The 25,067-nt window shown below is 42.7% G+C and overlaps 1 protein-coding gene and 1 pseudogene across 1 annotated transcript in view; both read left to right on the forward strand.

The window, feature by feature from the left end:
• Nucleotides 1-15,127: 15,127 nt before the first annotated feature.
• DPY19L1 (dpy-19 like C-mannosyltransferase 1) overlaps nt 15,128-25,067 on the forward strand; it is a 51,823-nt gene continuing 41,883 nt past the window's right edge. Inside the window, exons 1-3 of the mRNA XM_056857047.1 lie at nt 15,128-15,795; nt 20,679-20,766; nt 22,324-22,461. Coding sequence (XP_056713025.1) covers nt 15,128-15,795; nt 20,679-20,766; nt 22,324-22,461 — 894 coding nt within the window. The remainder of the gene's footprint in view (nt 15,796-20,678; nt 20,767-22,323; nt 22,462-25,067) is intronic.
• LOC130484882 (U2 spliceosomal RNA) lies at nt 19,311-19,488 on the forward strand (annotated as a pseudogene).

Consider the following 25,067-nt stretch of genomic DNA (forward strand, 5'->3'; position numbering starts at 1 on the left):
CCTCCATCCTCCCCGCCCTTTTTAAAAGATATTTTAAAATACCCACCCTAGTGCATTAAGAGCACAGGGCAGAATCCACTGGAATTCTTCTATAACAAGCCCTGTGGGAAAGGAATGGGAGTTCTGCAGGGATGAAGTGCAAATCTTTTTCACTTCAGTGGGGTTTTGCACAGAAGATGATCCTATGGGATTATGCCTAGTCATTAGTTCTTTTCAGATGTTCAAGGTACATACAATGAACGTACGTGCAGCAAGATGGTAAACTCTTCCCCAGCCTATGAGCATAACAGTGTATGTGCACAGTGCTTTATCCATGTGATTAGAAACCCTGAAAAGATGGAGAACCCAAAAGGAAGGAGAATTTAAAGAGCCACACATACTCAGTCCTTGTGCGCACATTCCAATCTTTGTGCATCAGGCAGGGGCGGAGCTTACTGCCACAATTCTGCTTCCCTCTCTCCCTGAGCCTGCACATTGTGCGCTCTTAGAACATCTGAAAAGGGCTGTAATTTCTTCTATATCTGACCACAAGGCAGAATTTTCCCATTCATCTTTTTCTTCCTTTATGTTCGCAAAATCAGGCTAGCTGTTGAAAACTGCATAAGGAAATCTTACATTCAGTTGAGAAATATTCTTTTCATGTATCCTGGAAGGAAATAATTTATACTTCTTGTCTGTTGGAACTACAGGACAGTATTTGTTCCTAAAGATCTGTTGATTTGAAATGGGAATATGAAGGATCTTCATGCCATGCCCTATAGCATTTAATTGAATATTTATTACGCTGTGTCACAATACCATCGGTTCACATAGATTGACGTATTTGTTTTGTTTTGTTATTAATATCGGTAGAGACTATGGAGGGCAAAACATGGCAGTCATGCATTGTTCTGCCTTCTGTTAGATCCCTCAGAAGGATTTGGGACATCTTCGCTGGTTGTTTGTCGTCAGTCTGCGGCATCTGTAAAATACCTCTCATCCTCATTCTCTTCAATGACATTATCCTGTAGTTGCTAAGAGTGAATGGTAGTATGGGGTCATCTTGTTAGAAATTCTGCCTGGGCAAAATTTCCCTCTTCAGCTCAGGCCTGATCCATATGATCCTGCAATACATGGCTGAATGCTGTGATAGGAAGCTATGGTAGTCCAGATCCATGCTAGGATAGTGTGGGTACTAACCACACTGTGGTCAACAAACCAGAGTGTATATGTGCATAGGGTGGTTTCCGTGTGATCCAAACTTCATGTGATCCAGTCATCAAATATTAAAGGAGCATCATGGGATCCAGTCATAGAGAATGGACACAGCCATATTACTCTGGGAATGTACGAAGGAGTCCTAACTGGCGTAAAAAAAAAAATGAGGGAAAACTGAAAAATTCGGGCATATGTTCTTTTATCCTTATGGGCTTCTTCCTTGTATAATGCAGTACGCAAAATGTAAGGGTTAAAGAGGCTTTCCTTGGTTATGATTATTTGCAGAGTGGTGCAAATTCAACACACAAGCAATAATAGGTTTTGTAGTGAGAATTACTCTGGATAATTTAAAAACTAACACATGAACATCTGAAGCTGCCTTATACTGAATCTGACCCTGTTGGAAGAGTTGCAATGTCTAGTGCACAAAAGAACTGAGAAGAAGATCCACCAGGGGGCAGGCAAGTGGCTAGCTGACCACTTGCCCGCCCCCTGGTGGGTCTTCTTCTCAGCTCCTTTGCACACTAGACACTGCAACTCTTCCATCAGACCCTTGGTCCATCAAAGGCAGTATTGTCTACTCAGATCGGAAGCGGCTCTCCGGGGTCTCAGGCAGTGGTCTTTCACATCACCTACTTGCCTAGTCCCTTTAACTGGAGATGCCAAGGATTGAACCTGGGACCTTCTGCCAGTCTGAGTAGACAATACTGACTTTGATGGACCAAGGTTCTGATTCAGTATAAAGCAGCTAAATGTGTTCATGTGCTTGTGCTTCCAGCCAGGTCTGAGCTGAATGGCTCCCTCAGCACTGGCACATCTAGTAGTGGTTTGAAAAATCAAGTGTTTAAAGTCCTGATACACTCGGTATTCAGATCCCATGATTTTGAATTTATTATAAAGATTAATTCAAAAGGTTGAGGTCATGTCATATTGGAGGGACACCATTCCAGAATAAGAATATTGTATAACTGGTTCACCAGTTCTAGTTTGGTATCTTGCATGTTTTTCAAAATGAACGGCAAATCTTGACTGTGATTTTAGGCACACTTATGTGGAAGTAATTCAATGAAATTTGATGGGACTGAAGGTCAAGTAACTGCATTCAGAATCAGGGAAGTAGTTCATTCCATGCAAATAATATATGAACATTAGTTATGAACCCGAATTGACTCTCATTGCTGAACAAGTTATTAGCTTATGTTCCATCTCCAAACCCTCTTGAACTTGTGAAGCTGCCTGATATTGAGCCAAACAGTTGGTCTATCAAGGTCAATATTATCTACTCTGATTGGCAGCAGCTCTGCAGGATCTTGAATAGAGCTCTTCTACATTTTTTTTTTTGTCGTCAAGTCACAACCAACTTATGGCAACCCTGTGCAGTTTTCAAGACAAGAGATGTTCAGCGGTGGTTTGACATTGCCTGCCTCTGTGTTGCAACTCTGGGTTTCCTTGGTGGTCTCTTGCCCAAATACGAACCAGGGCTGACCCTACTTAGCTTCTGAGATCTGACAAGATCAGGCTATCCTGGGCTATTCTACTAGTAGATCCTTATTTTAATGATGTGGTAGAAGAGGTGAATCCTATGCATGATCTAGACAAAGGTAAGGGAGTCTGGAATCCCATTGCCAGTCATTGTGCAGTAGCTGTTGAAAAATTGACTAAGTGGTTGGTCTAACTGTGGAGAAAGCCACTGGTGTGTAAACTTTGGCCATTAAATGAGACCAGTATGGCCATGTTCCCCAGATCATTGGGGAATCCATGGGTTAGGAATTGGGTTGCCAACTCCAGGTTGGGAAATACCTGGAGGTTTAGGGAGTGGAGCCTGAGGAGGGCGGGGCTTGGAGAGGGGAAGGACTTCAGTGCCATAGTCCAATTGCCAAAGCAGCCATTTTCTCCAGGGGAACTGATCTGTTACATGGAGATCAGTTGTAATAGCAGGAGATCTCCAGCCACCACCTGAAGGTTATCAAGAAAGAAAGACCTCGTGCTAAATATAGGAAGATAGCAAAATATGGTAGCACTGTGGCTGAAGACAGGCAACCAGTTAAAGACCTATTTCACATCCAAGTTATGCTTGCATATGATCCATGAGACCCGCAGGGAGCCCGTCCTTGGATCATGTGCACCTGCAATTGATGATGTGACATTACACATCGGACTCTGCACTGTCATACATGCTTCAGTGCTGAACACAGTTTATGGATTATATGCAAGCACAATGGTGAGTGAAGAAACTTGGATGTGAAATAGGTCTTTAACCGGTTGCCTGTGTTCAGCTACAGTGCTACTGTTTTTTGCTAACCACCTGGAGGTTGGCAACCCTAGTTAGGAACCGTAGCAGTGACTGAGTGGTCAAAGGTTTTAGAGTGCCAAACATCTAGTTTGCACTGATACCATTATTCAAAACAAAGTCTGCAATTCTTTATGAGGCTCCTGTGCATACGTGGAACTCCGTATAAGCTGGGGCTTCTCTTCAGAGACACAGAGTGTTCCATGTTGAAGACCACCAGTCTAGGGCATCTTGAGAAACAGCTTCATTTTCATTACGGCAATGAGCTTTTATTGTAAAGTCTGATTTGTCTTTGTTTTTCCTCTTGTCATTTGTTCCAGTATCTCCCATCTAATGGGAATAAAATTTATTTGTAGCAATGCTAAACTTTCAGTAGTTCCAATGTCTGGTTTTGAAAAGGCAGAGTTTGTCAGGGTTTCCCCCCCCCCTTTTCCATTCAAAATAAGTGTGTTCTTTATAAAGGATTTTGGGCAACAAAGATAGATTCCTGTACTTTAGCTCTGGCACACCTAAAATATGCATTTCGTTTCTTACCATATCGTTAGCAATATCAGTCATCTATCTTTAAAAAAAATAGGGAAAATGAAAACTGGATATAGCCTCTTTATTGGAATGTATTACAGGTCTGCTGTTTGCGGTGTTAAACTGTTTTAAAGTTGATTGCGTGAGCACATTCACCATGTGGTTCTGTGTGTGTGACTGGGTGAGGCAGGGGCAGAACGTTAGATACAACAGATGTCGACTACATAAATTAGAAAGCAATGTCTGACAAAGAAAAAAAAGAAATGTTTCTTTTTAAGTGCAATATATTTATTTCTGCCAGAAAGATAGTTATCAACATGATGTGACATTGAAGCACTAAATGTAATTTGTAGACAGCTTAAAATGATATATCACAAAGTTGTACATAAGTGCAGATGTGTGGATATTCCTTTCCTTTCATTAAAATACTGGGATTTTTAAATATAATTTGTATTTATTGAATCGCTTTAGGTTTTTGGGAGCTTAAGAAACCATTTGATGAACCCCAGCAGCATCACACAGACGGGGCCTCCAATGGTTTACGTCAAGGCTCAATAAGCCCTTTGAAAGAACATACTAAGGCCCGAACTAGACATTGTTACACTTTGTAATGTGTAGGGCTGGTGTTCTGACTTTGATGATACACAATAGAAGCAAGGAACTTGTTTTTCAGGCACTTGTGGGCCTAGTTATATCAGGACCGTGGGCATGGGGGAGGGGCGTGTACAATGCAGCCCCCAATGGGGCAAATAGCACCTCCTGGGTCTGTTTTGGGTTGGAAAAATGGTGTGGGGAGGGGAAGATTTAGTACCTTCTCCTCCTGCACTGTGATCCAGACTGAAATCCGGGCTTGGGACTAGAAGAACAAGTTCCGCTGCTCCTAGGGTTGCCAAGTCCCGGTTGGGAAATTCCTGCAGATTTGGGGGTGGAGCATAGGAAGGGGGGTTTAGGGGAGGGGCAGGATTTCAGCAGGTAACAATGCCATAGAGGCCACCCTCCAAAGTAGTTGTTTTCTACAGGGGAACTGATCTCTGCATTCTGGTGATCAGTTGTAATTCTGGGAGATCTGCAGTGTATGTGATTGATTTATCACATGAACACATGAAGCTGCCTTATACTGAATCAGACCCTTGGTCCATCAAAGTCAGTATTGTCTACTCAGACTGGCAGCCGCTCTCCAGGGTCTCAGGCACAGGTCTTTCACATCACCTACTTGCCTAGTCCCTTTAACTGGAGAGACTGGGGGTTGAACCTGGGACCTTCTGCATGCCAAGCAGATGCACTACCACTAAGCCACAGTCCCTTCCCAGATTGATCCCCTCTTCCCAAAGCTCAAGACGGTCCAGTTCACGCAATCCATCCAATAAGAAATCAATTAAAGGGGGTAACCAAACAAACATGGAAACAGGTCACAACCTGTTATCAACGAAACAGTGCCACAAGATAATCAAACGCTTGCATAGAAGATACTTCACATCCTTGTGAAAAGCCAGAAGTGGGCACTTTCTTCCCTTTTTCTGCAAGATAATTCCACAAGATGGGGGGCTGCTACAGAAAAAGGGGAGCCTGTGTGTGAGGGCAGAGCTGTGTGACAAGTCACGTATGACCCCATAAAGGCTCAAAAGGGGTGTGAAATGCAGTAAGTAGGGGCTAAAAGGTAATTACATAAAATTCAAACTCAGTCAAGGAAAGAACAGAGACAATTCACAATAGCAGTAATTGGCAATGTCCTTAGTTTCATAAACCTGTTTAACACCTGTAGTGGCTGAGGGGGTTTCAGGTTTTGCTAACTAGCTATAGGGAGGTAACTGCAGTGCAGCCAAACCAGAGTCTGGTGAGACTTTAAAGACTAACAACCTTTTACAAGCATAAGCTTCCATGGACCTAGAGTGTACTTCCTCAGATGCACTGAGTGGATCTTTGCTATGCCATGTTTTACTAACTTAACTATGTTAATGACCAGAATCCCAGTGTGATAATCGAATATCCTTATTGCTTCTTTTAGAGCAGCTGCCTTTATGGAAATTGTCCACAAGGTGGCACTGTAACAATTCGAGGGCTGCAGTTGAGTGTCAACCGAGCAAGCTTAGACCTCAAATTACCCATTCTGTCATTGTGACTTAAGAATGAACAAATGCTCAGCTGAACACAAGAGCTGCATTGCTCGATCAAACCCAAAGGCCGTCTGGTCCAATACTCTGGCTGCAAAAGCGGCCAGCAAGATGTCCCCTACAGAAATGAGTCAAGATAGTTTTTGTTTTGTCCCTAGGATCTTGAGAGAGCACCTTCTTCATGTGGTGCTTTATTAGCTATCATGCCTAGTACAAACAGCAACAAGCAGAGGCACCTATTTAAAGACTTGTATTTGATCCAAAGAAGCTGTCCAAATTTATACAGGGAAGAAAAGTATAGCTATATCTTCAATTAATAAGGATATATGCATTGGTCCAATCTTCTTTAAAAACATCTAAGCTGGAGATCATCAATAGCCGTGGTATCAGTGAATTCTGTTATATATTATATTCTGAACCTCTTGACAATATTGTTCCATGGCTTCAAGCTCTACCATTTTGAGTGGCAGAAGAAAGCTTCTCATTTCACTCTGCCTGCAACACCACTCCCAATTTTATAAAGCCCTACCATGCATTTCCTGGAATCAAAAACTCCTATTTCTATTCCTCCAACAGCAAAACAGATCAAGCTGCTGCTTTACTAATGCCCTGTATTTGCTGCAATTATACATCGTGTGCCGTCAAGTTGCAAAACTGACTCACAGCAACTGCAGGACCCTGTAGGGTTTTCAAGGCAAGAGACGAGTGGAGGTGGTTTGCCATTGCCTGCCTCTGCATAGCAACCCTGAACTTCCTTGGTGGTCTCCCATGCAAGTACTAACTTGGGCCTGGCTTCCCAGCTCTGAAGAGATCAGGCTAGTCAGAGCTATTCTGAATATATGCATAACTAAATGGAGTTTGTAGGATAGCTGTGGGGGGCTACATAAAGATTCCCAAAACAAGTGCCATCAAATAACATTTTCTTCAGGTGAACAGACACTCCACAAGATTTGGTGGGAAATTTTGTCGTCTTCAGAACTCTTCCAGGTTGGATATTCAATATGAAAAATAAAAGAGACCACCAAAAACTCCCTGTTGCTTTGTCTCTGCTGAACTCATCCAGCCCAATACAGTTCAGGGGACACAGAAGCTCGTACCCTGCTCTGTGCTATTTTGGTTGGCCTGAGCAAATGGTAGTAAATGACATGCTTGAGCCCCAATAAATAGAAATAGAACTGTACAGCAACTGTGACATGCCACAGTATATCATGTATTGATTGCTCTCTATTCTTAAAATAAAGTACATTAATGGTGGTTTTCTTTAATAATATTCTCCTAAATGTAATAGACCAAGATCATTTTAAAGAGAGAAAATAAATCTGAACTACTGCACTGGTATTGTTTTGTACCCCTTCAGTGCCATCTGTTGGTTACATGGTGCTATTCTCACATTCAGTGATTACATTTGTCTGGCAGCAACTTTGGTTAACTGTGTGACTCCTGTAACCAATTTAAGACAGACACAACAGTCTGTTTTAACTTGGCAATACAAATTAGGGATGTCAACAGACAACAGATTTTTAATTGATGATTGTCTAGAGCTGCGGTTCCCAAACTGTGCTCCAAGGAGCCTTTGGTGCTCTGCGAAACATCTCCTAGTGCTCCTACTACTGTCCAGAAAAAAAGAAAAGAAAACTACTACTGTCATTCAGTTTAGGTGCTAGGGGAAAATTAGAGCTTTGTGACAAATTTCTCTCCTGAAAGTGCTCCATGACTCAAAGAATTTGGGAATCACTGGTCTAGAGTTTAATCGATGACTTAATCAATGACTTCTACCTTGGCATATAATGTTATTGCTGCATGCAAATGATGCATTCACATACCTTGCCAAACTCCAGGTGCCAGCACTGCCTACCTCTCTATGGAGACCCTGCATCATGTGATTTGATCAGCATTGACATATTCTCCTAAAGGGAGAATAGAGACAACCAGGTAACTTATGAAGGTCATCTGCATTCTGCTGCTAAGAAGTGAGGAAAAGATCTTGCCACCTTTCTGCACCTTATCAAAAGTTTGGAGAAGCAGGAGAGTAGCAAGATGATGCTCCTTGGTACATGTCAAGATGATACTTAGCAAATGAAATGGAGCACACAGTGGTAACTTATCACCTTGTAAATGGTCATTGGGATTCGCTTCTTGATGCCCTGGTATGGGGCTGAATTAATTGTTATTAGAGTCACAGTATAACAGATGTCTGTTGCACCTTAAAGATGAGTTTATTGCAGCAGAAGCTTTCATGAGCCAACACCCACTTTGTCAGGTGCGTGAAGTCATATGTGATATTCTTCCATTACATAGCATTATGAAGACATTGCAAGAATTTCTGCCTCAATATTGGACTCCGCCTTTCTGTGGTGCTACTCTGGCCTTAGCTGCGTGTCACAGGAAGAGGTAAAAAGTCTCTCATTTCTGTTGAGTCAGAAGTGGTAAAAGTCTCTCATTTTTGTTGTGCCTGCTTTCTTTTTTCTACCACTTGTGTCTTTTGAATGCTGTTATTCCTGGTCTGTGAGCAGTGACTACTGAATTGCATAAATATATGTGGATGAGAGTAGTGAATAGATAACAGTTCTCGTATGATGATCGAAGAGTATTTTTCTCACAGTCAACAAGAGAGTAGTAACAAATTATCATTTTAAGCTGTACTTAACTTGTTCCATTGATGAAACTGGGAAAAGTATAAAATAGAAGAGAGTTATTAACTTCATTTATATCCCACTCCCCTCCCCCACCCCATAGTGACCAAAAGCAAATGCCACCATCTGCCTTGCCTTGCGGGGGGCTCAGCTGGGCTGGGCGCCACTGTCTGCTTGGCTGGGTGCCGCTGTCTGCATCACCTCAAACAGGACCTGGCCTGGGTGCTGCCATTTGCGTTGTCTTGCACAGGGCTTGGCTGGGCTGAGAGCCCGTATCTGGCTCAGCTTGTGCAAGAGTCGACTGGGTGCCAGTGTCTGCCTGGCCTTGAGCAGGCTAAGTCAGGTGTCACCATCGCCCGTCTTGCCTCTCACATGGAGCCTGGTGGTCTGGGCTCTGTTTCTCCTGCCTCGCCTCAGGCTGGCTGGGCGCCGACTCTCCCTCCTTGCTCAGGGCCCTTCTATCAGTAGGTGTGGGTGGGAGGCTATTAGCCCACCAGGCGGCTTCCAGGTGTTCTCAATGGCCATTCCCCCCTGCTCATGAGGTAAATTAGGCTGAGAATGTGGAACTGGCCTGAGGTCACATGGTGAGTTTTCACAGCAGAATGGGAATTTGAGGTCCTGATTTGAAACTCTAACCACTACACCACACTGGCAATTGTACAGGGTCTGCTGCTGAACAATAGCAAGCAGCTAGGCCATGACAAGTCATGCAAGTCGGATGGTAGCAAGTTGTTCAGTGGTTGCTGCTAGGCATGGTCCCGATGAGTCCTCCTTCAAAAGCTAAAGTATCCCTGGAAAAGGCCCTCCTCCTCCCTTTCACTAATAGAAACCAAGCCTATTGTGGTTCCCTAGCAATGGCCACTGAGGGAATCTGTTTCTTAAGGCTACAGTTGCTACTTTTATCATTTTGGGTTTTTTTTACACTCCCCATGTAATTTTTAAATTTCAGATTTTTTTCCTGGGGTGTTTTTCAGGTATGTAGAAAGATCTGTCTTGTCTGTTCATGGGTCCAGGCTGTGGATTTAAGTATCCTCAGATTTGGCTGACTTGGCTATCAGAATATATAACAACATTAAAATTTACAATCAACCTCTTTAAAAAAAGCAATTAAAACAAGATTATTGTAAATGGAACTGTTACAATGGATGTCAGTTAATTAACTTTTAATCTGTGTAATATAGCTAAATTAAGAGTTTGCTAATGGGGCAAATAATTATGACCGCTTACTGTGCACCATTGACCTTTTCAATACCTTTAACTATCCTACTGTATTCACCACTGGAATGATTAAAGAGGGCGGAGGCAGAGGACTGAATTTCTTTAATCTTGTCAATACACCATTAATGAACTGAGGATCTTATTTTGCATTAATGATGGCACATGCAAACCGGGGGAGGGGAATAATTATTAAAGATCAATTAATGGGGTATGGCACTTGGGTGTGTGCTCGAAGGCAACGTTTCCTGGAGTCCAGAGCACTGTAGGGTTATCTCACCTCCTTGTAAGAATAAATCCTTAAATCTCCCCACTTTACAGCAGAGCACACAGTACAATGGGCTCTAACAATATGAATATATGCATCAGTAAGATTAAGAAATGAGGCTTATGTCTCTGTGCAAGCCATCTGCAAAGAAATCCTTTATCACAAAACCCAGAGATTGTTAAATCCAGGGTTAGATGCTCAGCTAGCATAAATCTGAGTTAATCTATTGACTTTTGTAGAGCAGTATGGATAGAGACTAGCTAAGGATCAACTCCCGTATTACAAAGGAGTCTCAAAAAGCGGTGAGTGCCACTTTGTGCCCTAAATAAGGACTGCCCAGGCAGCAGCTCTCGTTTCATAGGAGACCCAGCTTATTTTTTAATGTGTCATCTGTAGCTGAAGGACAAAGAAACTACTTAAAGCTTCCAGAATGTGGGCGGACATGACTAAGAGATTGTAAAACCTTAGACAAAAGCTCCAAGGAGCACACAAGTGAGAGCAACTGGGGTGCTATTTAATGCATCCAAAATTAATCTGTTGAAGTACCGTCTGTTCTTCTGTATCCTGAACAAGTTTATTGATTTAGGGTAGGAGGGAACAGCAGGTAGACTATTTCTATTACCATATAGAGCCTGCCACTTGCAGGATAAGACACAGATTTTATCTAATCTGCAATAACAAAGCCTATGTATTTATTTAAGATATTTATTTTTACCCTCTTTGCAGGGAACATGACACACATTTAAGGCACAAACTGTATTTCAAATTCAGATACTAATCTGACTAACCATACCCACATTCCAGTGGAGGGGAGGAAAATGCAAAATACAACATATCTTGTTTATGCATTGTGATATGTCCCTTGATACACTGAACAGGAGGGTGAGAACATTCCAGGCAAATTTCTGCATTTCACAGCTGTTTTCAAGACAACTTAAAAAATGTATCCCCCAGGCAACGAGGTATCTGCCTGTAACAATGTGTCAAATTTCATGGGATTCTTGTATTCATGACTGAAACACCACAGTGGTTTGGCTCAAAACAGCAGCTGCAGGTAAGGGGAGAATAAGGATCAGGGCCATGGCACTGGGGCCCTTTTCTTGATTGGAAAGAGCAACCGGGGGCTGCCTTTAAAAAAGATAGGGCTTAAAGTAATGAAGGGCGTGAGGACAGCAGCCAAATTCCCCTTCCACTATGCTGTGGCCACTATCCTAACTTGTCCCTCCCCATAGCATATTATAAGCTCTTATGGACTTTAGAAGACCCATCTCCCCATGCCTTCTCCCTCTTTAACTGATGATTGCTTCTTCCTTAATCCCTTCCATTCTTGAGCCTGTTCAGTCCTCATCAGGCCTTTTTGAGCTTGTGTGTAAATTTCTTTTATATTTCAAGTCATATTTTCTGCATATCGGGGAGACCCTAGTATGCAGAATTCACTGTGGATGACCCAGCATCACTGCTCTGCTAGTAGGCACTAAACCAACTAGTTTACCATGAGAAAGATAAGAGATCTGAAGCCCCTCAAACACTAGGCATTTGACATTTATTTATAAAATAAATACAATATACAGCTAAGACTGAAACTAACACACACACACACTAGCTGTAGGAAGCAGTTTTAAACCAAGTTGCTAAGTTGTTCCAAATCAAAACTCCAAAAACAAAAAAAAATATGCCTCTTATTTAGGCCAAGTAAAACAACACAAATGAGTCTGCAAGCTTTTTTGTTCACCAGAATTAAAAGCCACTGAAGCTAGGCCCACTTCGGCCAGCTCTACTCTAGCAGCTCCCTTCCACGGTCTCAGGCATACAGGAGCCCTCCTGCCTGGGTTCTAGGCAGCTATTTAGATTGCGCTTTAATTTTGCCCTTCCTTCAAGCAGTCTTGTGACTGTGCCGAGAATTTTTATATTAAACATATTGGTTTGGCTTAAGAAGAACCGCTTTTCATGCCTTAATATATTATAACCTGTAGTTTAAAAGCCACATGAAGCTAGTTGACCTCAGCTTTTCCACTAGGCTCCTGACCTTAGAGGGTAACAGAGATTGCATTTAGGAGTTGATTAACCAAAAGCACATTAGGTGGCTGAAATTATGTTCAAGGATAGGAAGGTCACTTAGACCGGCAACAAATTATCTGCACAGATTGGGGGGAATTTATGTACACAGGCGGACATAAACGGGCAGTTGTTAGAGACCCCTGGAACTGAGTAACCTATTTGGGAACAGGATATTTCCAAACAATATTAGTCATGATTTGTGAAAACTCATCTCCTGAAGAATTTGAAAGGTGGCCGTTTGAGACCTCTCCTTACGGGCCAGCCTATAAAAGAGCTTCCAAGATGCCAGCCTGTCGTCCTTCTGAGAGAGAGAATATCTCTGTCTTTCCTCGGAATGACCTGAGCGCTTTGTCTGTCTGTCTGTCTGTGTATCAGTCTCTGTGTGGGGTTTTGTTAAATCTGTCAAGTATTATTCTTCTCTTTGCCTTATAACTCTTTGTAAGTTCAAATAAACCTTTATGCTTTACTGTGCTATGTGTGTGTGGTCTGAAACTGTCCTAAGTGTTTCCTATCACATTCTCTGGCTTTGCTTTGGTAAGAGGCAGGCAGAGAAATCCAAACACAACGAACTTAAGGATGGGAAAGAAAATTCCCACATCAGTGACCATCCCCTGCAGTTTTATCCCCTTGTGAGGTAAGTTAGGCTGAACAAGAGTCCAATGTCAGCCAGTGAGGCTCACAGCCAAGTAGGGATTTGAATTCAGGGCTCCCCGGCCCAAGACCATAACAGCTATTTGTTACCTATATCTTTATCCCACCTAGGATTGTTAGCTCCAGGTTAGGAAATACCTGGAGATTTTGGGGGCGGAAGCTGAAAAGGGCAGGGTTTGAGGAGGAACTTAAATGCCGTAGAGTCCAATTGCTAAAGTGGCCATTTTCTATATCGGCTGGAGATCAGTTGTAATAGCGGGAGATCTCCAGCTACTACCTGGAGGTTTTCTCCCAAACATCATTTTCTCATCAGTTTTCTCCCTTACAACAGCCTTCTCAAATAGGTTAGGCTGAGAGTGATGAGCACTCACATTAAGGTTGCCAACCCCAGGTGGGGGCTGGAGATCTCCCAGAATTACGTCTGAGCTCCAGATGACAGAGATCAGTCTTCCTGAAGAAAAAGGATGCTTTGGAGGGTGGACGCTACAGCATTATATCCCACTCTACGGTTGCCAACTCTGCATTGGGAAATACCTGAAGATTTTGGGGGTGTTGGGGAGGAACTTCAGTGGGATATGTCATATCCACTCTCCAAAGCAGCCACTTTCTCCCAGGAAACTGATCTCTGCAGTCTGGAGATCAAATGTAGTAGCAGATCTCCAGGTCTCAGAGGGTTGCTAGATCCCTCAACATCGGTGGAAGGTTTTTTGGGTGGAGCCTGAGAAGGGTGGGGTTTGGGGAGGGGCTTCAATGCCATAGAGTCCAATTGCCAAAGTAGCCATTTTCTCTGGGTGAACTGATCTCTAGTGGCTGGAGAAGAGTTGTAATAGCAGGACACCTCCAGCTAGTACCTGGATGTTGGCAACCCTTCTGAGGTCCCCCCTCAGGCTCCATCCCCAAATCTACAGGTATTGCCCAACTTGTAGTTGGCAATAGGGTTGCCAGGTCCCTCTTCGCCACTGGCGGGAGGTTTTTGGGGCGGAGCCTGAGGAGGGTGTGGTTCGGGAACTTCAATGCCATAGAGTCCAATGGGCAAAGCGGCCATTTTCTCCAGGTGAACTGATCTCTATTGGCTGGAGAAGAGTTGTAATAGCAGGAGACCTGAAGGTTTGGAAATCAGTACAGGAGCGAAAACAGTTTAAACAAAGTGCAAAATTCTTTATAAGCTACTACATGAAAATAAAGACAACACAAGACAAATTGTACAACAAAGACCTAAAAAAGACCATATATACAAGTTCATACGTACAAAGATATTCTTCAAAGTTGTCTCAATAATGAGTACAAATTCTTTTTTTATAATACAGGAAGGACTGAAGAACCTGCTTAAAAGCTAAGAATTTGAAACGGCCGTATCCTTCCTAAACTGATGGCCTCTATCTTACTACATGATATCTGCCTTGAATAAGAAGAATTTGTACTCATTATTGAGACAACTTTGAAAAACATCTTTGTACATATGAACTTGTCCATATGGACTTTTGTAGGTCTTTGTTGTACAATTTGTCTTGCGTTGTCTTCATTTTCACGTAGTAGCTTATAAAGAATTTTGCACTTTGTTCAAACTGCTTTCGCTCCTGTACTGATTTCCAAATCTTTTGATACTTGCGCAGTGGTGTCTATTTCGCTCCCCCAGTACCTGAAGGTTGGCAACCCTAGTTGGCAACCCCACCAAGGCGCCATTTTTTTTTTTAAATTACTGAGCAGAGACTGGAACCCAACTCTCCCTGGCACCTTTCCAAAAAGAGAGCGTGTACTGTTTTTTTCTCTCTCTCTCGCATATCTATCTCGGCTTCAAATTAGCTGTGGGGCGTTAGAGGGGCTGCAGTTGTGAAGGCGGGTTTTGTTGTTGTTGTTGCGGGGGAGGGGAGAGAAGGCAGAGGCAGAAGGGCGGAGGGATCTCCTCGCGCCGAGGGGGTTGGCCGCGCGCGCCCGGCGAGGCGACCGTTGGCAGGCGCGCGACTCGCCCGCGCTCGGCCGTTGCCCGCTCGCGCCCCACAACAGCCAGACGCGCGCGTGCGCGCTGAGGGAAGTTGTGTGTGTGTGGGGTGTGTGTGTGTGACCGCTCCACTCTCTCGCCTGAACTAGCGGGACCAAGTCTCCCGTCTCAGCGGCCACGTCCCGTCGCCTCCCCGCGTCCCCTCAGCCCGCCTCTTTCGTCAGGCCTGGCGCTTCAGGGGGAATGGCCCGGGCGAGGCGAGGCAGGGGACGGGGGCGGCCGCCCGCGCCCCAAGCCCCAGCCGACGACGCGGCGGCCGCCGGCCCGCCTCCTTCGCCTTCTCCTTCTCCTCCTCCCCCCTCGGCCCCGCCTCCCGGCCCGCCGCCTGAGGAGCAGGGCCCGGACGGGGAGGCGGGGCCCGAGCGCAGCCCCAGCCCCGAGCCGCCCGCCGAGAGCCCGCCCGCCGCCGCCGCCTCTCCCCGCGGGCTGCAGCGGCCGCTGGGCAGGCTGCTTCCCGGGGGGGCCGCCTGCGCGATGAAGCGGGGAGGGGCGCGGAAAGGCGCCGCCGGCGCCTGCCACCGGCGGGGCTCCAGCCGGGACCGGCTCACCCTCGACTTCCGCGCCTGGCGACACTGGCTGTGCGGTGAGGAGACCGGAAGGAAGGCGAAGGGAAGGGGGGAATGGGTGGGCGGTGGGAGCAAGGCAGCCGCGCGGCCCCTCTTCCCGCCCCGCCAAGCCCGCTCCTGGGCAGCCAGCCCCCTCCGAGAGCCTCGGCGTGGCCTCCCGAGCAAGGGAGGCGTACGGCTGCGGCGGAAAGGAGGACTTTTCTGCCGAGTAAACGTGGACCGGGTCGAGCGGGAAGGCTGCGCCCCCCTTAACGCGGACTCGCTGGGCAGGAGAGTTCCTGGGGGGTATTAGAGCACTGTATATTTAGCAATTGATATTATACTGTAACTGTGACGGTGTTATAAGTGCTCTTTTCTTTTTATATTTTTGTATTTTATATGTTTTTTTTATTTTTGGTGTTTTGATTTATGCATATTATAATTTCCCCCTTTTTGTTATTAAAATTATATATATATACATACACACACACATACATATATATGTGTATACACACACACACACACACACATATATATATAGAGAGAGAGAGAGAGAGAGAGGATAGTTCCTGCTGGGGTCTGCATTGGTGGGCAACTTTCCCCGCTCTTAGCGCTGTTCAGAGGGGCCGTATATGTGTATACACACACACACACACATATATATAGGAGAGTCCCTGCTGGGGTCCGCATTTGTGGGCAACTTTCCCCGCTCTTAGCGCCATTCAGAGGGGCCGTTTCCTAACTGGGTGGGTGGATGTGGGGGGACGACCTGTTTGGAGATCGCGGCCGCCTCTCATTTGCCCTTTCGGCAGAAGGAAAAAGCGGCTAAACACTTGAAGGTTCTTCCCTCCCCGCTTTATCACGTCTGCACGTGCAGATGGCGGGTCTCATCTGCATTAATGATTCTGGCGGACGTTGAAAGCATTCCCACCCCCACCCCGATGAAAAGGGGAAGGGAGGCGTTGTCTCAGTAGAATGAAACAAAACAAAACAGGAGGGATTCTGACAGAGCGTTTCCCAGATTCCTTTAAGGACTAGTGTTGGGAGAGGATGGCAGAGGAACTAAGATTGTCGCCATCAAAGTCACTTGCGCAGAAAGCAGACCACTAAGACGAGAAGTTGCACTTTTCAAGCCATTTGTGCAGCACAGCCAGAGAGTGGTAGAGTGTCTGCTTTGCGTGTGGAAGGTCCCAGGTTTTTCATCCCTGGTACCTCCAGTTGTCCCCAAATAGGACATTTTGGAGGACTTTCATTCATAGGGTCGCCATGAGTCGGAAGCTACTTGACGGCACTTAACACACACACACACACCTCCAGTTGAAATGATCAGATAGTCGGTGACGTGAAAAATTCTACCAGGAAAACTCTATAGAGAGCTATTGCCAGTCTGAGCGGCCAATACTGTCGTAGATCAATAGTAGCTACAGGTGTTCATCTAGCTCAGCTTGCTATCAGGATGTGTTGAGAGCTCTTTAATTTCTTCCGTTTGAGTTTCTCAAATGTGATGGGATTGATTCAAGCACAGAAATGAAATCCTGGTGAGAGTCTCATCATCAGTTTCAGTAGTGCTGCATTAAGTTTACAGAACATTGGTTGGATACTTAAGGTTTTAAGTTACCAGACAAGGATGTGTCCTCTTGCTTTCCCTTGCCTGTGGATTTTAGAAGTGATGCTTATATGGTGAGAAATGACTGTGGGAGCAGTATGTGCTCCCAGGTGACCTCCTCAATTTTGGTGTTAGGGAAACATAAATATTTCTGTTTTCTTACCTTGATAGTACTGACTGTGTTTTTAATTTGCTGAGGTAAATTATCACCAATGATGGATATCTGTTGATATAACAGTATGCATGCTTGCAGTTGCCCAAGGCAACATGCTATATTTATTTATTTAAAATATTTATAGCCTGTTCTCCAATCAAATATTACCAATGTGACTAACTACAGATTTCAAAACCATACTTAAAACATCAAGTACTAGATAAAACCTAATAACAGTTAGCTAAACCACAGCAGAACTGTGCTCAACATGCATCAGATCTCAAGGGAAGGTGCAAAAACCAGATCAACTCAAACGGAACTCAAGGACTGTCTTGAAATGTCAGGTTGTCAACACCTGTCAAAAAGCAAGCAGTGATAAGGACAAGTGGATAAACCCTGAAATGGTGTTCATAATTGTGACGCTGTCCTCCTATGCATGTTTATTAGGAGTAAACCCCATTAAACTGAATGGGAATTACTTCTGAGTAAATATGCTTAGGTTTGGTCTTTACATACTATAAACATATTGGCTAGAGAGCCATAAAATATTTTTTTAGTTCTACGTTATACTATGTGTTTCTTTATTAGTAATTTGAAACAAAATTATATTTCTTATAATTCAGAATTTATTGGTATTAATGGTCATATTAAAGAAAAGTTAGATGGTCTCATTGACCCTAAGAGAAACTGGACCATTCACAGTATTAACCTTTGTTACTTGTTTTTCAAAATCCTTGATTCGTAGGGTGTGGAATAATGTTTTTAAAGAAATCTAAGATAGTTCAATAAATGTCATCTCTTCTCTCTCTTTTTTTTTGGCCCAGATAATATTTTAAACCTTTTATGGGGAAAAAATGCTATAGTTTTAACTTTTTCAGAAAGAAGACCACATCACAAGTTTAGTAGCATTTTAAAGACCAACAACATTTTGTAGCATATAAAGCTTTTGTGAGTTAAAGCTCACCTTGTCAGATTTGACCAATTAAAAGTCTAATGGTTACGTCTTTTTTTGACAGTTACTGTGAAAGAAACAGGAGCCAGCATTACAAGAGCAGACAACAAAATATGGCTTACACTTCTAATGGGTGAGAAGAATATGTTTGAAATAACTAATTTTCTTTTAAATGTTGATACGTTTTTTGGGTGCATAAAGTTTAAGTAGCTGTGAATTCTTACAAAATGCCCTAAAAGAATATTGTTGCTGCTTGAGAATTGTAGGGTAAACGGTCAGGTTTTAACCATGTAGTTTTCACTTTTTCTAATGTGTAGGCTTAAAGATAGCAATCACTAAAATGAATAGACTATTGAAACAATGGCATCCAGCTTTCAGTTCAGAGGCTATGTTAACAGCCCTAGAAATTTAAGTATAAGGCATTTATCTATTTACTTCATTTATTATCCACCTTTCTCCTTAATGGGGGCTCAAAGTGGCTTGCATCATTCTCCTCTCCTCCATTTTATTCTCACAACAACCCTTTGAGGCTGAGAGTGTGTGGTTGGCCCAAAAACACCCAGTTTCATGACAGAGTGGGGATTAAAACCTAGGTCTTCCACATCCTAGTTTGACACTCTAACCAGTACACCATACTTGCTCTCCAATGCAGCATTAATGCTACCCAGTGATGTAGTTTTAAGCAAGCATTTGTGTTTGGAGTGCTTAGGAATAAAATTAACACTTAAAGGACCTTGCATTTCTAGTACTTTGTCTTTTCTGAGAAGCAGGGCACATATATACATGCAGCACTTTTGAAGCGAGATGTATGTGCATCCAGTGTATGACCATTCCTTGCAGTCTTCATGCACCAGTAATTCCTCCTTTACCGTCACTTCATCTGTCTGCACAATACAACAGAGGTTCCATTGTGAAAGTCTTTTTTAAAGATATCTTCATTTGTGAAGACACCTTATTGTAAGATTTCTGTACTTCCAGATTAGCATGCAAGTGCCAAACAGTCCAAAAGAAACTAACTGATCTAACTATAGTACCATCGTCCTGCAAACAAAAAAAGCAAAAGCAAAAAAAGAAAATACAAAAGTGGCACCATCGTACTGTTGTTTGAGATTGCTTCTCTGCCTTTTGGCTAAGATCAAGTGTAGTGTGTGTAGTACTGCTTTTTGAGGAACCAGTATAGAATAACTGTGGTGATCTTTCTCTCTTGGTCATACTCTGAATTGTGCAGATTTCTGTCCAAAGTACACTAAAATACAGTAAAGCAATGTAATAATTTTTGTGCAGTTTCTTAGGGTTGTTGCATATGTAGGTGCTGGGAATGCAATGGGGCTGAAATCTAATAAATAAATAAATAGTTTTCAGTGCTTGTACCTGAAGTAAATTGTTGTCTTTCATTTTTTAAACAGCTGCTGTTTCAGGCATCCTTCACTGGTAAGTTTATCTGTAGCATATGGCTAAAGCTGGCAAATATAATCAAGGTCCAGATTTGGGTGCTGGAACCATAATTATGGTGTCTGTATGTTTTGTGGCTTGGGCAATAATTTTCAGTATCTTTAATTTCTCTCTCTCTCTCTCTTTGTTGTCAGACTTTTACCGTTCCTAACTTTCTCCTGCTTCCCATGTTTTTCTGCATATACTCTTCACCTCTCATTTTCCTCAATCAGGAATGTCCCATTTCCCAGATCTGGGGACCATTCATAATTGTTTTATTGCTTGCACGGGATGCTTGAGCAGAGAAAGATCCCCCTGAAGAAGCTCATGCGAAACACGTAGGGGTACTTTAATGATTAAATTTTAAATTCTATTCCCTTGCACCAATTGTTGCTTTTTGACTCTTACCATTCTAATCTGCAATGCTGTTGGCAAGCTTGTAGCTTGTTATGTAGTGCTTCTGGGTCTATTGTTGCACTAGCATTAACACTGCCTAAAATTGCCTTAGTCTTTTTTGTATCTGCATCTCACTAATGATTTATGTTAAGCTTTTGCTTTACTGTAATTCTGAGATCCTTTTCACATGTACTACTGCCAAGCTGTATACTGCTGATCATATATCTGTGAATTTGATACTTGTGATCTAAATACAGAACTTTGTAGTTATCATAGTTGAATTTCATTTTAGTAATTTTGACATAATTGTTTCAGTCTATCTAGATTACTGTGAATTTTATTTCTGCCTTCTAAGATCTCCCAGCTTTATGTCATCGCAAAGTCGATAATGACGGATGAAGGGGTGGAAAGAATCCTTGATAAAAATGTAGAGGGGTAGCATTGATGAGCATTCTGAAGACTGTTCTCTAAACAGCTGTGAATGATCTAGTCCACATTTAAACAGTTGTCTAAACAAATACTATGGGGAACTTTGTCAGATGCTTTACTGAAATTAAAATTTGTTATATTACAACTTGCTAATATAGTAACTGAATGAAAAAGAGAATCTTCAGATTTACTTCTGAGATGTATTGTTTTTGTTTTTATAGGTACCATATAACAATGCTGTTTGAAAACAACAGTCACTTTTCTCATCTTTCAGCTCTGGAAAGGGAAATGGTTTTTCGAACAGAAATGGTGAGAAATTATACTTTAAATTAAACTATTGGTTTTAAAGTTGTTAACCATATTTTCCCCTATATCCTGTGGTAATGTAGTAATAGTATTTTATGCTAGAAAGAATTATCGATTCAAACTCCTTTAAAAGAGGGATTTTGAGTCAAATGGATCCCACCTGGTCCCTATGATTCCCTGTTTTAATTCAGCTTCAAAATCAGATAATCTTTTTGCACAGTCTCTTCAGTAAGAGTGGGAACTGGACAACAAATCACAAATCCTCAGAGAGAAGGATAGGGTTTCTCTTCCAAAAGGAAACAACTGATTGGCTTAGCACCAGTCAGAGTGGGAAAAGAGCACTAATCCCTGCAAGGGGATGTGATTAGTAAACCCCTAAAGTGAAAGTTTCTATTGCCTTTCCCAGGAGCAAGCAAGGGAGGAGGAGTCCTTTGCAGGGTAGGCCCATGTCAGGCTGACATGGCTCAGGACCCTGAAGAACTGTAAGCTGTAATGCTAGGGAGCCAGTTTATTCCGATTGTGTTAGCTTTCTGTGTTATTTTATGTGTTTTGCATTCTCCCACATTTGTGAAATCCTCCCCGATTTTTTTAATATTTCCCCTCCAAGTAATTACGTCCACCTTCCCTTCTTACTCTTTCCCCCCCAGAAAAGTTAGAACGATGTTTAAGAGAGCTTGGGATTGTCCCCAGATGGTTCAAGTGTAAAAATGGGTTATGTGTAGGCCAGCTCTTCAATGAGCCAGGCTACATGATTAACTGAAAGGTGTGTGTGTGACAGAGACAGGCAGAAGTTGGTCTGTCAGACTTGGCCTCAGATCTCAAAATGACAGGTGGTGACAGCTACCCAATGTGTGTGTGTGAGGGGTGGAGATGTTGTTTCAGGGGCAAACAGTAGCCAAGCATGCTCGAGGGAGGCTGGGGAAATAGGACCTTCCACGTCTGGTTTCCCCCTGGTCTTTCTGGAGAGCTTTTGACATAAACAGTGTCGTACTACATTAATATGAGACAGTATTTAAAATGATTGTTTATTTTATTCTACTACCAACTAAATTAGTGCAAATTTGTACTTATAATATTGATTGTGTATTTCTCATCTTCAATTTTTCATAGGTTAACTCTTTCTGATACAGGAACAAATGCTATTGCCTTGGAATTAGTACAATTGTTCACTTAAATGCATAGCGCTGTATGTAATAAGATATAGTACCAATCTATGAAATTTGTTGTATCCCTGATACATATGTATCAAATGAGTAGATTGCCAGTGACTTGGACAATTCTGTATAGACTTACAGAAATCTAGGACAGAACTAGAGAACTACAAGCCAAATACAAGCGTTCACATTTATATGCAACCGAGAAGATTTTCCTTTGCTGTTAATTCAGTTTTCTCTTGATCACAGCAAGTGACTGTAATCTAGAAAAGGTTAAGCAAGCTCAATGAGACTTAAATTAATAACTGTTATTAGTTGACGTCTACTGGAAAAATATAGTGCTGTATATGGCACGGTTGTAGAATATTTTTTGCTGATGAATTTTATCTACATGTATTCTTTTTAGGGACTTTATTATTCCTATTTCAAGACCATTGTTGTGGCACCATCGTTTTCAAAGGGACTGTTGATGATTATGAATGACAACATAACTGAATATCCTCTTGTGATCAATACACTGAAAAGATTTAATCTCTATCCAGAGGTAGGACACTTCTTAAATTCTACTGAAATAATTGATACTTACAATAACAAATTAAACATGGTTTCTTAAAAGGAAGCTGTGTTGAAATGAATAGATTTTCCAAATAAATTTATCTAGAATGTGGGGTGTTTGTCATAAACCCATGAGCATAGTTAGGTGTACTACTTTCATAGAGAAGAAAGAAGTTCCTTTATAAAACAGAACTATCAATATCTTTCCTGGCCAGAAAGGACTGCAGCTGGCTCACCAGCTGAAGCTGGTTAAAGGTGCCAATGGCCACCACTGCTACCTGTTAATCTAACAGGAGGCCTGAGTCCAGCAGCACCCTGAAACTATAAACCTGCTCCTTTAGGGGCGTGCAGCACCATCCAGGGCTGAAGACATCCTAATTCCCAGGTCAAATCTTCTGCCCATCACTAGCACCTCTATTTTGTTGCAGTTAATTTTCAGCTTGTTTGCCCCCATCCATCTCAAAATGCCTCCAGGTATCAGTTCAAAGTTTCCACAGACTCCCTGGGGTCTGCTGGAAGCAAGAGATAGAGCTGAGTATCATCTGCGTAATATTGGTGCAAACTCTGCCCACATCTCCAGATGACCTCTCCCAGCAGTTTCATATAGATGTTAAAATGTGTGGGGGACAAGAAAGAACCTTGTGGGACCCCGGAGGCCAGAGGCCAAGGGGTGGAGCAGCAGTCCCCAGTACCACACTGAAATCTACCTTCAAGGTAGGTCCAAACCCACCGCAGAATGGTGCCTCTCAGTTCTAATCCTGAAAGGACGTCCAGAAGAATACCGTGAGCAGTGATACCAAAAGCGCTGAGAGGTCCAAGAGAATCGACAGGGTTGTGCTACCTCTGTCCATCTGGTGCAAGTCATCCACCAGGACAGCCAAGGCTGTTGCAATCCCATAACAAGGCCTAAAATCAGATTGGAATGGATCCAAACAATCAGCTTCATTCAAGAAACCTTGAAGTTGCCCAGCCACTACTCATTCAGTCACCTTGCTCAAGAATGGTACGTTTGAGACTGGGCAATAGTTATTCAACCCTCCTAGATCCAGAGTAGGTTTCTTTAGGAGTAGATGCACTATTGCCCACTTCAAAGCAGGGTCAATCACTCCCTTTCTTAAGGAGGCATTTACTGTTTTCTGGACCTAGTCTACCAACCCCCGCCCCAGCAGCCAGGAGGGACAAGGCTCATACAAGCAGGTGGGAGGTCAAACTTCTGAAAATCCTATCTACAGCCTCCGTCTATCCCACACAACTGGAGAAGTTGGCACCCTGGGACCATCCAGTCCTATCACTGCTAATGTACAGTCCAAGGTGAAATGGATGAGGGAGATTATATCCACAAAGGGTTCAGCAAAATGATCTCAGCTGCAGAATGAGATATAGTATCATCAGGGTATTGATATGGTCCCCAGCATCACCCTGGCTGGAAGAAGAACCAGAAGGGACAACAGCCTGCAGATGTCTTATGTCCTTTCCCCTTACCTGGCGTGTTCTTCTCCCGCTATCACATCTCCCCCTACCCCACACCCTATTGCTTGTGGCACCATGCCCTACCCAATTCTGCTCCTCCAGCCAGCAGGAGAGACAAGGACAAACAACTACACGTAAACGGTAGAGTCCAGATACCAGCTGTCACCTGAATCTGGGCGGGACAAGCTGGAATTGCATTATCTTGTATTGTAGTTTATTTTGTTACCCTCCTCGGCACCTGGTTATCCGGGGAAATGTTTTAAATAAAGATTGCTAATGGATTTCTTCCAACATACTTTTACAGCATACTTTCTGGTATTTTTATCCTATTTTACCCTTATATTTTGGCATACTCATCCAATACACAATTTTAGCAATTTCAACGGGAATTGATCATATTAATTCAGCTCTGTGTGATAGAAATTAGTTGAAATACACACATACCCAGTACCAGTAAGTGAATATTGAGGCAGTTGTACAATAAAGGTACACTATCAGTTTCTGGATTATTATCTGTCTAAAGGATAAAGTGTCTAAGATATCTAAATTGCACAATATCTTGTTCAGTACCTGTAAAATCTTGAGGATTAGCCAGTGTTGTGAGGAAAGTGTACAATCAGAATGTGCCTATATGACAGAGATAGAACATAATAGTTACATTATAGACATTTTGGTTATAACTCTTACGTGTCTACTTTTGATTTTGGGGGATTCCTGCTGTCTTTATTTGTGTGTCCTCCACAAATTGCTCAGCTAAAATTTATTGAGTTTCCTGCTTATTGACAGCATGCTTAGGGTAGATCGTTTGCTGTAGTGTTATATTTGAACCTAATTATTTCCTCAAAATTTTATACTTGCCCATTCAAAATTAACTTTTGAAATATAAATAGCAGTGGCTGGAATTTCTTTTTAATATTGGATTGAATTCATGAATACCAAGAAGACATAGACAACGCTGTACAGTATGTTATGCTTTATACATTCGCTTTTTGTGCGAACCTTGAAGAAACCTTATCTTTTAAAATGGTTAATTCTTTGAAAAGTTAGGCCCAGACCTGATTAAACTAAATAGGTGGTTGCTATTGAAAACACTAACAGTTGTGCACCAGCTCATGCTGTGACATC

This window comes from Euleptes europaea, chromosome 11 (assembly GCF_029931775.1).
Source record: "Euleptes europaea isolate rEulEur1 chromosome 11, rEulEur1.hap1, whole genome shotgun sequence".
Lineage (NCBI taxonomy): Eukaryota > Metazoa > Chordata > Lepidosauria > Squamata > Sphaerodactylidae > Euleptes > Euleptes europaea.